The sequence below is a fragment of the Nomascus leucogenys genome, chromosome 8, assembly GCF_006542625.1.
Source record: "Nomascus leucogenys isolate Asia chromosome 8, Asia_NLE_v1, whole genome shotgun sequence".
NCBI lineage: Eukaryota > Metazoa > Chordata > Mammalia > Primates > Hylobatidae > Nomascus > Nomascus leucogenys.
This window is the reverse complement of record NC_044388.1, coordinates 79,273,898-79,287,378: the sequence shown is the minus strand read 5'-3', so window position 1 is coordinate 79,287,378 and position 13,481 is coordinate 79,273,898. Positions and strand designations below refer to the sequence as shown.

Below are 13,481 nucleotides of genomic sequence, written 5' to 3'. Positions count from 1 at the left end.
GCTTGACCTAGGGTGGACCACTTGTCAAAAAGACGTAACTGCAGGCAACCTTTAACCACAGGTTGGACCTTCTCAGTGTCTTTCACTCAGACCAGTCAAGGGGCATCATAGCCTTGATCTGTTTTCTTTCCCCTTTGTGGTATAAAACTTTATATTAAAGACAGGAGAGCATAATTAAGGGAGAACAGTTTTATTAGCATCACAGTGTCCATTTTTCCCTTTGCATCAAAGCATCCAGAATCTGGTGTCCTTTAGTCAGTTGGCAGGTTCAACCTGGAGGCCACTGGAGCTGCCGGCCCCCAAGTACATGAATGTGCAGATGATACACAGATTGTGCACCCAGCTTCCCATCGTTGATCACTGAAATTGAGCTTGGGGTTAGGGAGTCAGGATCATGGCAGAGGTCAAAGAATGAAGATCATATTGAGAAGTAGGAATGAGAATTCATAGGTGAGGGACCAAGGGCCAAGAGTCACTCACCAAGTCGGTATCCATCTCCCAGGCCCTCAGCCTTTGCTGTCTTCTTGGCCACAAGGAGTAGGTGTCCTAGAAGCTATAGGGAGAGCGGAGGGACATAGGTGGCTTCATTCACAGGGAGCAAGACCTCTAGCTGGGTCCAGGGGCTCCTCCCAGCCAAACCCTGGCCCTGTTCTTCCCACCTGCTGGTCGTCTTCTTCAGCCTGGCTAATCCGAGGAATGGGCTTCTTAGGAATGACCAGGAAGTGCACAGGAGCCTGAGGGGCCACATCACGGAACACAAGACACTGGGGGCAGTGACAGGCCAGAGGCCACGTTACTTCAACAGGCTGGATGGTATCTACAACATTCCTAAGGGGATAGGTCCTAAGAGCACCCCACCTGCTGGTCCTCATAGAGAATGTCAGCTGGGAGGCTCCTGTCCAGGATCCGCGAGAAGATGGTTGGGGCTGCTCCCCCAGGAGTTGCCTGCTGGGCCTTAGCCACTTCATTCCCATCAGTCACACCTGCAGCTCCTCGGACCTGAAGGTGGATCGACCATATTCAAAGGAGGGAGCTGGCAGAAGCTGGGCTCTGATAGTTGTTAATTTCATCCTTCTAATAACCTATTCATGGTTCCCACCCAGGAGGGAAGTTCCTGAATTTCAGAGCACCAGCAGCAAAGGGTAGGGCCAGAAGGTGCTGGATCTGGTTAGATAACAAGCAGTATTATTATCAGGATTCAGCAGTGCAATTGATTCCTGCTCATGTGTCTACGAAATATAGCACTGTTTAGGGAAAGGATCTAAAATGAGAGACTGGGGATTTTGGTCTCAGTTCCTACCTTACCATACCACTGAATTACCTCAGATAAATTCCTTCTCTCAGCTTCTAATACAAAATAAAGGGGTGGTTTCCATAATCTCTTACGATGGCTTGAATCTCTTTCCACTCTCACCTTGTTAGTACATTTCCACTTATTTCCGTTACTTGTTTTCTGATCTTTAAGCCTTGTTGCCTGTTTAAGTTTCAATGCAATCGCCCTGTATGACACTAGTCGACCCCTCATCTGGGTGTCACATGTGACTCTGTGAATTTTAACTCTTGTCCCTTGAATGAGTGGAGGTAAGAGTTCAGCTAAGTGACCTCTGCTCCCCTAGCCCTAGGGGACTGCGGGTAAGCGATTCTGAGAAGGCTGACGTCAGTACATCGCGTTGGGGGAGAATGGGACGGAATGAATTCTCTGACCTCCGAGCCGCTCTGGCAAGTGCAGAAGAGAGGTTAACACTAGTGCTCATTAGGAGGCCAGAAGCCTGAGGAGGGCAGAGCACTGGCTCCAAGAAGAGAAAGCTCATTTCCTGCAGCTGGGCTGCAGGCAGTGGAAAGAAGGCGGCAGCCGCTGCAGTGACCCTGTCCCGACCTCGGCGCCCGGGCCTGCGCAGGGCGGGGATTAGCACTAGCTCGTCCTCTGGAGCCACCAGTCTGACCTCACCGCATAGCCCCGGAGCTTGTGCCTCGGAGGAGCAGAGGCCACAGGCAGGAGCTCTGCGCGGCTGTGCGCGCCTTCGGGAGCCCCTGGCCCCGGATGGCTTCGGAGCCCGCAGGACCCCCTACTCGCTCCCGCGCCACTTCTCACCTGCCCCCCGCGCACCCCCGTGGCCGCCACGGCTCTGCGCGCCGCGCGCAACCTGGCGGCCAGCACCGCGGCTGCCGCCATCTTCCCTGAGCCGCGGGAACCTCTCACCCGGGTCAGCACTCGGCTCCGCGGCCGGCCGTGGGTGGGGAGTCCGGGCGCGGGGAAGCGGCGTAGTGACGGCCGGGCGAGCCCTGCTACCCCATTGGAGCGCGCCCCTGGGCACGATTCACCCCATTGCCTCTGCAGCCACTTTGGAGGCGGGATCTTTTCATCTCATTGGCTGCTTCTACCAACGCGAGGACAATTTTCCATTCCATTGGCTTCCTCTTCTAGTCCGTGTGAATGTTCTTTTCCCATTGGGAACCCTAACTAGTTTCGCTGTGAGAGAAACTTCCACTCCATTGGAAGGATTAATGGAGCCTGGAGGTGGGATTTTCTCCTAGTTGAATCTGATACACAACCCTAGCTTCTAGGTTGCGGCTCCCGAGTGGGTGGGGCTTTTCGTTCTTGGGTCATCCTCTTCAGGTCTGGTTCCTATTGGTGCGCGGGGAGGAAGGGGGCGGGGCTCCGTCACCTGCTGCAGAAAGGGCTGTTTTAGACCCTCTCACCGCTTTGGCCAGGAGGAGGGCGGGGCTCTGAGGGCATCCGGCGCTTATTGGCTCCAAGAACCACCCGGGGTGGGGCTAAAGGTGAACGGGGATGAGGTGTGTTTTTTGTTTGTTTTTGTTTGTTTGTTTTAACTGGCGGGGCTGATGCGCAGCATTTTCTTCACAAGGGCAGTTTCAGTCCCTTGAGCATTTTGGAGATTTTAATGTACTTATCTAAGGGAAATTCTTCCTTAATTCTATGTTCTTGTTAACGCATTCACTCCATAGGTTAAAAATTCTGTGGTTTTTGCATTTGTTTTTTTTTTGAGCAGGCGGAGATAGGAGTGTCCTATCTTTGCCGCACAACTATTATAATAAGCAAAGGAGTATGTATTCATTGTTCTTTTCTAATCGGAAAAGGTGTGTGATACAGTTAGCTCGGTGCCCGGCGTTTTCTTTTCTTTCTTTCTTTCTTTCTTTTTTTTTTTCTTGAGACGGAGTCTCGCTCTGTCGCCCAGGCTGGAGTGCAGTGGCGCAATCTCGGCTCACTGCAAGCTCTGCCTCCGGGGTTCACGCCATTCTCCTGCCTCAGCCTCCCGAGTAGCTGGGACTACAGGCGCCCGCCACCACGCCCGGCTAATTTTTTGTATTTTTAGTAGAGACGGGGTTTCACCGTGTTAGCCAGGATGGTCTCGATCTCCTGACCTCGTGATCCTCCTGCCTTGGCCTCCCAAGGTGCTGGGATTACAGGTATGAGTCACCGCGCCCAGCCAGTGCCTGACGTTTTCAATAAGTCAGATTTGCACTGCAGGAATATATATTTTTGACATAAGAAACGTGGGGTCACAAAATACTAATATTCTCAGACACTAGGTAAATTTTAGTCTGATACCACATAGGACAAGTTACCACTGTTTCTTTGGTTTTTCTTTTTCTCTCTTTTTTTAAACACATGGCCTGATACATATAGGTGGTCAGTAATTGTTGAATGAATAACATTTGGCGTTTCCTGTCATTTTTTTCATAATATGTAATAATATGTATTGCATATGATACTAACCCATGTGTAATCAGTTTTTCATATTTTTACAGTCTATGTAAATATAATTTGTATTGGCCGCTTATTATTTCCTTCAATGAATTTATCATAGTAATCCTAACTCTATTGTTGACTATTAGTTGAATTAGTTTTAGGTGAATGGTTATCATGGGGCGTATAACCACTGTCGGGGAACTCTGCTTCTAGAGATAGTACCATCTCTTTTGTATAGCTATATTATTGTTAGAAAATCCTTTCTCCTCTAAAGGGCAGACATTTGATTCTGTGATTTTCCCCAGGGATCCTAGCAGTCCAGATTGCATTCCTTCCCTTGAAGGAACAGATGGCCCCCCTAATTGTGAGGAAATGTAGAATGGCCTCTTCTCTGGGCCCCAGAGGTTACAGTTCTCTGTGGTGCCTCTGGGACACTGGGAGACCCTAGAGTTGCCCTGGAGAAGGGCGAGAGATAAGTGGATCTGGGATCTAGGAAGAGGAAGGAAGCCAGTCTGGAGGGTAGGTGGATACAAAGCACTTTGAAATTAGTTATTTCTTTGGTTCTCATAGAAAGCAGGCAACACAGAGGTTATTCCTGTTTTACAGGTCCAGAAACTCAGCCTAAAGAGGGACAGTGACTTGCCTGGGGTCACAGAGCCCATTAGTGTTAGAATCTCCTAATCCCGTAAGAACCTATGGACTTCCTAGTCACCTCCCACATTCACTGATTTTGATCGTTGGCCCACAGTCTTCTCTACTTCAAGCACTTATCACCTTCACTTGCCCTCATCTGAAAGATGTTATGCTCTGCAGCCTCTGAACACTGTCCCTTGTACTCCAACCCCTGCCCCTACGTCTGCTACTGTACTTCATTAGAGACTTCTCTTCCTTTGACTGCTCCCTTTTTCAATCTGTCATTTGCCTCCTGGCATCACTTTCTTTCCCTATTGGTACCGTATGCTCCCTTCACATCCTCATGCCTTCTTTTGCTTAGTTTTCCTGATCTTCCTCCCTGACACCCTCACATCATCAACCCATTAAATATTTGGCTTCTATGCTTCTCTAACTAGGTTCTCACTTCCAACCGTGCCCGAATCCTGAACTACCCACTGATCAGGTTTTTCTCCAGTTCCCTATATTAGCCTTCCCAAACCTTCCCCTTCCTCTTCTTGTCTCCTGCTCCCTACTTTTATCCCTCTCCCACTGGACCCCAGCCATTGGCCTTATCTCCTACTTCACAGGGCATATAGAAGCCATCAGAGGGGGAACTTCCACAGGTTCTTGTTCCCTGAAACTCTAGGAAGGCTCCATCCTCTTCCTTCCTCTTGTTCATAGGAAGTGGTGTTTCTCCTGTCCAGAGCAAATCCCTTCACCTCCACTTTGACCTCATCCCTTTCCTCCATATCTGGGATCTTGTCTCACCAGGCATCTCTTCTCTCTCTTCTGGGTCCTTCAAGGTCCTTTAGTCTACTGGCCTCTTTCCCTTTTCCTTCCTACAAAAGTGCTTCCTTGACTCCACAACTCCCTCTGGATATTGTCTGACTTTTCTTTTGTACTTTATATCCAAGCTTCTTTAAGAGACTCCTTGAAACTCACTGCTGTTTGACTCCTGCCTCCACTGCACCAGTGTGAAACTGCACTCTCCGATGTTCCCAAAGATCTTCTAATTGCAAAACCCAATGGACACTTTTCAGTCTTTATCTTATTGGTGCCCCAACTGCATCTAACATCACTTCCCACTCTATCCTTCTTGAAACTTCCTCCCTTCCTGGCTTCCTTGAAGCCACTTTCCTTCAAGCAGGCAGCTTGAATGTGGGTGTGATGGAGGCAGATGGCCAGATCCAGGCTTTCTCCTGTGCCTAATAGGTGTCAACTCTAAGTTATTAGGCAGTCTCTCCCTGGGCTGGGATCTATCTGCCCCATATAGAGCCAAGTCAGGTTCCAATGACTCCTCTTTTATTGCTGATCTGGGCCAGACTCACAAAGGCCTGTGCCAGTTGCTGACAGTGTCTGTCCCTGGAGGAGGGAAGAGCAGAGGTGGAAGGGTCAGGTATGGGGGTCAGAAGGGAGGCCAGGCTGGAGACTGCGTGAGCCAGGGAGCCCTGGGGGACTAGGGTGGGAGCTGGGAAGGCCAGAGGGCCCCTGTATCTGCAGGGCCTTGAAGTCAGAGTTGCTGAGGATGGCTTCTCGGAGCACAGGCATCTCTGCAAAAGGTACATAGTCTGCTCTTGGGGGTGAAAACCAGTGCAGATGTGGAATGCAGGTAGGTGGGTGGTGGGGAGGTGGGCTGAGGGAGTGCGCTAGTCCTGGAGGGGATGGTTGAGGATGGGAGTGCCTTCCTGCCTGGCCTTCTGACTACAGACCCTGGAATGGCCCCCTGTCCCAGGTTTCTGCCTCACCGTGAGGCCTCCCTCCTCGTCGCCGGGTCTTCTGGGTCTCAAAGAAAGTCTCGTGTTCCTCCCAGCGCCGGTCACAGGCCGCACAGAGGAAATTAGACTCAAAGCAGCCGCAGCAACAGCCTGGGGCAAAAGTGCAGCCAAGAAGAGTTTAGGAAATGGTGGTATCCCCAGGAGCTGACCACATTGTCATCTCTTCCTCGGTGACCGCATGCCCAAGGCTCTCATACCCGCTCCCCATCATTATCCCCAGACTACATCCTATCCTCACCTACCCTGCTCCCAATACGCCTCTTGCCCTAGAAGTTACCATGATGCCTGCAGGGATGGGGCCCAGTGGCTGCATGTTCTTCGTGGCTGTGTTTGCAGCGACATTGGGCCCTCCAGGCCTTGGGGTCAAAGGTGGCCCGTCTCTTGAGCCAGAACTCACCCACCTCCTCTGGGCGTGATGGGATAAAGCAGAACATGAAGCAGCGGCACTGGCTTACCTTGCAGGGCACCGATATGTCTGTGGGATTGGGGATGGATGGTAGGGTTAATCTGATAGGACCTTGCCTTCTCATGCCAACCCCATCCTCCATCCCCACCACCCCCTAAAAAGCAGACATGCTTTTTTTTTTTTTTTTTTTTTGAGATGGAGTTTTGCTCTGTCGCCCAGGCTGGAGTGCAGTGGCATGATCTCAGTTCACTGCAACTTCCTCCTCCTGGCTTCAAGTGACTCTCCTGCCTCAGCCTCCTGAGTAGCTGGGACTACAGGCACGTGCCACCATGCCCGACTAATTTTTTGTATTTATTTATTTATTTTTTTAGTAGAGACGGGGTTTCACTGTGTTAGCCAGGATGGTCTCGATCTCCTGACCTTTGATCCACCCACCTCCACCTCCCAAAGTGCTGGGATTACAGGGGTGAGCCACCGCGCCTGGCCACATGCTCTCTCTCATACTTCCCAAGACATGACAGAGTACAGTTATTCCTCCACACTCGAGAGGGGCTGGTCAGTTCTCCCCTACCTGAGATGATCCGGTGCTCTCTCAACAAGTGTCCACAAAAGCATCTGGACTCATCCCCAATCCGGAAACAGTCCCATAGGTAATGGGGGCAGCGCCAGCCAATGTAGAGACCTAGGTGTGCAGGATTAAAAAGGAAAAGTGAGAAGTAAAAAAATTCTAAGCTCCCCCGAAGTGTTCTTACCTATCCCTTGATGGAGGTGAGGGGGTGGGGGGAACTTACCTCTCCCCACCCCCAGGTATCTTTATCTCCACCGGGAAGTCCTCACCTCTACCCCTTAGATTTTCTTTTTCCTCAGGGTTTTCTCATTACCCCACAAGTGTCTTCAGTTCTCTTCCTACCCAGGATCCACTCCATCTCTGTCAGCCTGCCAGAGATGACTCAAGAGAGTCTTTGATTTCTGAGCAGGAAGATTATAGATGAAATTTTGTTTGAAGATGAACATGAATCTCACTGAGTTCTCCGTGACCATGGGGATTCTCATCTCCTCTCCTCATCCCACTAAAGCCCAACTTTGATTTGTTTTCTTGAAGTGTCTAAGGTGAAGGAAAGGGAAGATGATTGGCCAGATGTACAGACCATGGGATTGGCTCCTAAGGAGCGTAGTTATTGAAGGTCCTGAAGAGGAGGAGGAGGTTGGATAGCTCTGGTGCTGGAAGGTAGGAGGAGGGCTTCCTCTCACGTCTCCAGGTTGGTACCTTAATACCTCCCTCTGTGTTCATGGTGCTATTGTACCAATGCTCTCTCTGTACCTAAGAAGGGCTGCCAAAGGTTCTTCAAAGGTCAGGAGAAAGGGGTAGGTAGCAGTCATGAGCGGTGAAGACCAAAAATTATACATTGTGAAGCTAATCAAGGAGGCTTGGAAAGGAAAGTGAGGCTAAGAAGTGTCCCTGAGAGTAGGCACCAGCAAGAGGTCACAACCCTCGAGAGCTGGTGTTCACCAGTGAGGTCTGAATCCCTGGCTTCGTGACCAGTCTTGAGGTGAGGGTGGTGCTGTGCAACGGAGGGAGGATAACCAGATGGCACCTCCAATTCAGATTTTCTCATTCTCCATGAGAGCTGAGAGTACCCCAACTTCTAGCCAAGACTCCTGTATGAGGCCCCATGGAGTGGGACCTCCAGGTGTAGGATTCTTAGTCCCAATTAAAGGCTCAACTGAAATGTCACCTCCACCAAAAAGGGGTCCCTGACTTCCCCTGTCTGTCTGGGCCCCTCCTATTGCCATCCATAGCTCCTTGTGCTACTTCTGTCGCAGTACAGTGCATTATAATAGACCATTCCCTTGTATTCCTATTAGTCCATGAGTTCTTCAAGGGAGCTGTCTTTTCACCCACATCTCTCATCCTAGCACAAGGCCTGGCACAAAATGGTTGCTGAGAGAACGTAGATTGCCTGATTAGACAAATGAGCTCATTCCTTCAAGAGGAAGAGAGAGCCAGTATTCAGGCATAACCCTGAGGTTCCATAACATGAATAAGGAGAGTGGCATCATCTGGTCTTTGACTGTGGTCAGGGCCACAATTCACAATTCCGTGCCTCGGATTAAGTTTTCTTGTCTTACCCATAGTCTGTCAGGATCTAAAGCCTGTCTAGATGTGGCTTTTGGCTTTGCTGCTTCTGTCTTGATGCTGATTGCCTGTAGTGCCAGTGAGGCTTTGTTGAGAGAGCAGGGTATAGGCAGTCACAATGCAGGTGGGCGGGAGCCAGGATTCCACTAAAGGAGTTCTGAATTCTGTCTGGAGTAGCAGGATACATTAAAAAAGCAGGAGGTGAGGCCCGTAGATCAAGGCCTGCTCAGAGGGCCGGGGGGGAGTCAAGTCCAAGCACTAGTGTAGGAATCAGTGCCCAGCATTCAGATGAAGAAGACTGGAGTTTGAACAGGGAGACTGGCAACTATACTTCAGATTCTGTTACAAGTTTAGTGCTCTTAAAGTGGGACAATTGGAAGGTGGCTGTGGATTCCAGTGGGACCCTCTACTCTCTGTCCTGATTCCAAACTCCCTTCCTGTTGTGGGTAGATGAGGCCTGGCAGGGGAGGAGACATTATTTGGGATGCCATTTTGATTCTGTCTAACACAGTCCAGTTCCACAATCACATAATCACATTTGCATGATGACATCTCTTTATGCATAGTATGTCTCCATAAAACACACAGCTGTCTTTACAGGAACAATGTCTCCAGCCTAGCCCTCTCTCCTGAGCTTCAGACCCATATAGCCAGCTGTCTACTAGACTCTTGGGCCAGCATGTTTCATAAGCACTTCAAATGTCTTATGCCCAATTATTCCCTCCAAACCTGGCTCTCATCCTTTGTCCTCTGTTCATCCAACACATGCCTACCAAGCATCTACCCTTTCCTAGGCATCCAGTTAATGGCACCATCATCTTACCACTTACTTATGCCAAAAACTTAGGTGGCATTCCAGGCATTTCCCTCTCTCTTATCCTCTACATCCACTGTTCCAATGGTCAGTTTCGCTTTGTTAGCTTTTCTTTTCTTTTCCTTTCTTTTCTCTTCTCTTCTCTTCTCTTTTCTTTTTTCTTTTCTTTCTTTTTTGACAGAGTCTCGCTGTGTTGCCTAGGCTGGAGTGCCGTGGTGCAACCTCGGCTCACTGCAACCTCCGCCTCCTGGGTTCAAGCAATTCTCCTGCCTCAGCCTCCCAAGTAGCTGGGATTACAGGTGCCCGCCACCACACCTGGCTAATTTTTTGTATTTTTAATAGAGATCCTTTCTCCGGTCTATCCTATTGCCAGAGTGATCTTGCAGAAACAGAAATCCATTCATGTTATTGTCCTACTTAAAACCTTCTAGTGACTCTTAGTTGCCCTCGGGATATAATTCTAGCTTTTAGCTTGGCACAGAAATTCCTGCACAATTCTGCCCTTCTAGAGCAGAGCTGGCTCTTCTCCCCACCACTCTATGCATCAGGCATAGTGCATTGCTATAGATTCCTGCTGTGCCTTGCCCTGTCATGTCTCATCTTACAGCACTCTTTACTTGGCCATCTCTTCTTACTCATCTTACAGATATCAGCTGAGAAGTCATTCCTTCCAAGGCTTATTATTCCTCAAGCACTCCAGATAAGATGCCCCTTTTTTTTTCTGCTCATGCAGCAGTCTAGGATAACCTTGATTATAGCAATTATTAGAGTGAATTATAATTGTCCTTGTACTTATTGGTATCTCTCATTAGAGTGCCAAGTATTTTGTCTTTGAACCCCCACCAGCATTACCACTTCCATAGCTCGCTCAATGCCTGGCACATAATTGGTGCTCAATAAATGTTTGTTGAATGAATAAAAACAAAGGTTACACTTGATATTTCTGTACACATCACATATACTGTTATGGACTACCCAGGATTCAACATCCCCACTGTTAGGAGGGGACCTCAAATATAATTGTTCAGGGTTGAATGACACGAATTTCTTTATAAAACTTCCTGTTTAAACAGGAAGATGAAGAAGTTCAATTTGAAGAAGAAAAAGAAATACAGTGGCCTTGAGGAGTGGGGAGTAGACAGGAGGTTCTGAGAAGGGGAATAAAAGGACTGAACACATCCTGCATTTTTTTTTTTGAGACATTCTGTCACCCAGGCTGGAATATACTGGCACAATCACGGCTCACTGCAGCCTTGACCTCCTGGGCTCAAGTAATCTGCCCACCTCAGCCTACTAAGTAGCTGGGGCTACAGGTGTGCACCACTATGTCTGGATTATTTTATTTTATTTTTGTAGAGATAGGGTCTCACTGTCTTGTCCTGGCTGGTCTCTAACTCTTGGGCAATTAAGTGATCCTCCTGCCTCAGCCTCCCAAAGTTTTGGGATTACAGATGTGAGCCACCTTGCCAGCCAGAATTTGCAAGAAAATAAGAGTAACCGAATATGTTAATATAAGTAAACAAAGTTGGCGGTGGGGTGGGAGGGCAAAGGTGGGGAGGTGGAGGTCCCTGCATGGGAAAGGGGAAAGTAAATTTCATGGAGGACGGATAAGCATTTAGAATTACCTGGTTGTCTTTATGTTTTAGGCGTGTCATCATAGCTCTATTCCCATCATAAAGGGAAAGGAAGTATGAAGGACCAAAATAAATGTCATAACATCTATTGAATTCAGTCTAGAAAGACCAGAATCCTTATAGCAGGTCAGGGTGGCCCTCTTACTGAAGGTAATCCCTATAGATATGAATTTCCATAACACAGGTAGACATGCTCATGCACAGGATGGCATGTTTTTACAAGTTCATCTGTGTGCAGCATGCCACTAACAGGACTGTCAAGGCTGAGGCTTGGAATCAGCAGGGCCAGAGGACACAGGTCTCCCCTTTGGTAACAGAACTCAAAGCTTTTGGGTACTCAGCATGGGCCTAGCATGCAGGGGTGACAGCCTTTTAATGGAGTTCCACCAAAGGGACTAAGGCCTTTATCATGTCAGAACAGCAAGTCTCCTGGGGACTGTCCAGGGTCCTGGGCCATCTCTGCTTTAGGGTCTGTAGGCTCTCTGGGCCCTATATCTGGGGTGGGCCATGACCCTTCTGTTTTTAATAATTTTAGTTCAGCTACCTGTCTCTACCTGGGCTTTATATGAATCTCCCCACTTTTTGTCTACATCCACCCTCGTATTCCTTGGCCCACTTGCCTGCTCCTTTTCCAGGCAGGTGGTATAGCCATTTCCAAAAGGGGAAGCTATCTGCTGAATGTTCAGGTTCCCAGATCTTTTGGATTAGAGGATGCCCACGGGCCTGTCACAGGCCTCTGAAAGGCCACATGGGCTTACCTGTCTGGATGGCATTCAGGGCTGCATCCTTCTCCCACTGGAAAAGATTGTTCACCTGAGCACCAAACCCCTCTCTATGCATTGCCTTAGCCACTTCCACCAGCTCTGTCTGCTTAGCAGGGAACACTGGGCGGGCTGTGTTACCTAGGATGGGAGGGGATGAGTAACCAGGGGGAAGTGAGAAGGCCCTCAAACTGAGAGAAGGGGCCATGTCCAAGAGTAACCCAGTCTCCTCCTCCTGGGGCAAGTCAAGGACAGTGAATAGTAGTGAGAACAGGACAGGGGAGGGGACAGTGCAATTACAGCTAACTCCTTTCTTCTTCTTCTTGCCTAGTTGGTGTCCAGGTTGGGCTGTGTGAGCAGTGCTGTCACTGGCATCTACTCCATTTTCAACCTCTCCTGCTTCTTCCTCCTGCTTTTCGGATGTGTCCACTTGGACCTGGGCTGAAGGGCCTGAAAAAGAGTGTTCTGGAAGGCTCTCAGATTCAGAGAGATGGGTAGACCTCCTTGTCCATGGGACCTCATTGGAAGAAGACTCAGAGGGGAGGTCTTCCTTCAGAGTATCAGAAGAAGACAGAGAGACATAGTCTCGTGATTGGGGAGGAAGAGTAAGGTGTTTCTCTGGCACCACTGAGGTGGGACTATACAATGAAGCCTCATAGGTAGGGGTCTCTGAAGGAGTATCAGAGATGGAAGGCTCCTGATGGGTTTCAGGGGAATGGGCCTCTAAGGGGATCTGGGAAGGGGATGGCACCAAAGGGGATGCAGAGGTATGGGGCTCTAAGGGGGTCTCAGAGGTGGAAGGCTCCAAGAAGCTTTCAGAGATATGGTTCTCCTGTAAGTCCTCAGCAGAGGGGTCCTTTGAAGGGGGGTGCTCCTCTGCATCCATGGTGGTATGAGGCTCTTCTATGATCTCATCTGCTTCCATCTAGTGGTAGAACAGGGTACAGGCTTCATTAGGTTGGAAATAGAGGGCCTGCAAGTCAGGGCAGAGCCCAGGGTTCGCAGTGCATTATGGAATTTGGATAAGGTTATCAGTACAGCTGAGATGTAAGAGGAAAACAACATGAACTCTGGGTCCTAGAGTGTGATGCCAAGAGGTTCACCCATGTGTCCAGACCTCATATGGCATGCTGCTGTGGCTTGTTAGGGAGCTGGAACTTAAAGATTGAAAGACTGAAGTAGTTAGAATCCCATCAGTAGATGGTAGCAGAGAACCATGTCCCAGTAGGGAGTCTGAACACCACCATTTGGCCAGTCCAAGAGCAGGGTCCTTGGCATATCTTAAAACCCTGGAGGTCAGACCATGGAGTTCTAGAGACTGGCAATACCAAGCCAAAGTTGGGGTTGGCTCCTGAGAGTGCAGGGGAATGCTATGTCACATAAGGCAAGACACTGCATGCAGCCTGGTTCTGTCTAGGCACCACACACATCCTCCTCCCTTAATGATGTCATTCATGTTCAAAGCTCCAACTACTTCCAGTTGTGTACCCATGACTCCTAAATTCATATTTCTAGCTCAGACCTTTTTCAACCTCTGTACTTCACACTTATACCCACCTGCCTGCTGGCCTTCTCTTCTCTTTTTGTG

At 49.2% G+C, this 13,481-nt stretch overlaps 2 protein-coding genes across 5 annotated transcripts; both read right to left on the bottom strand.

Annotated features, from left to right (window-relative positions):
- Positions 1–174: 174 nt before the first annotated feature.
- HINT2 (histidine triad nucleotide binding protein 2) lies at positions 175–3,164 on the bottom strand. Its single transcript, XM_003263349.3, has 5 exons — positions 2,093–3,164; positions 859–999; positions 660–764; positions 481–553; positions 175–360 (listed from the first exon to the last, which is right to left on the bottom strand). The coding sequence occupies exons 1-5, from the start codon at positions 2,171–2,173 to the stop codon at positions 269–271; spliced, it is 492 nt and encodes a 163-aa protein (XP_003263397.1). The 5' UTR covers positions 2,174–3,164; the 3' UTR covers positions 175–268.
- A 2,418-nt stretch (positions 3,165–5,582) lies between these two features.
- FAM221B (family with sequence similarity 221 member B) lies at positions 5,583–13,481 on the bottom strand. Of its 4 annotated transcripts, none has more exons than XM_030817477.1 (7): positions 13,451–13,481; positions 12,194–12,818; positions 11,891–12,034; positions 7,119–7,229; positions 6,597–6,616; positions 6,112–6,231; positions 5,583–5,916 (listed from the first exon to the last, which is right to left on the bottom strand). In XM_030817477.1, exons 2-7 carry the CDS (start codon positions 12,816–12,818, stop codon positions 5,647–5,649), a joined length of 1,290 nt encoding a protein of 429 aa, XP_030673337.1. In that variant the 5' UTR covers positions 13,451–13,481; the 3' UTR covers positions 5,583–5,646. The 4 variants fall into 4 exon arrangements, with proteins under 4 accessions (XP_030673337.1, XP_030673338.1, XP_030673339.1 ...); XM_030817478.1 differs by having other exon boundaries at positions 5,652–5,728; positions 6,419–6,616; XM_030817479.1 differs by having other exon boundaries at positions 5,654–5,728.

Coding starts and splice junctions, on each gene's coding strand:
- HINT2 (XM_003263349.3), bottom strand. CDS start 2,173: ATGGCGGCAGCCGCGGTGCTGGCCGCCAGGTTGCGCGCGGCGCGCAGA. Junction 554..659: donor CTGAAGAAGACGACCAGCAG/GTGGGAAGAACA, acceptor CTCTCCCTATAG/CTTCTAGGACACCTACTCCT. Junction 361..480: donor GGGAGATGGATACCGACTTG/GTGAGTGACTCT, acceptor GCTCAATTTCAG/TGATCAACGATGGGAAGCTG.
- FAM221B (XM_030817476.1), bottom strand. CDS start 12,818: ATGGAAGCAGATGAGATCATAGAAGAGCCTCATACCACCATGGATGCA. Junction 6,617..7,118: donor AGAGCACCGGATCATCTCAG/GTAGGGGAGAAC, acceptor CCAATCCCACAG/ACATATCGGTGCCCTGCAAG. Junction 5,917..6,111: donor ACGAGGAGGGAGGCCTCACG/GTGAGGCAGAAA, acceptor TACCTTTTGCAG/AGATGCCTGTGCTCCGAGAA.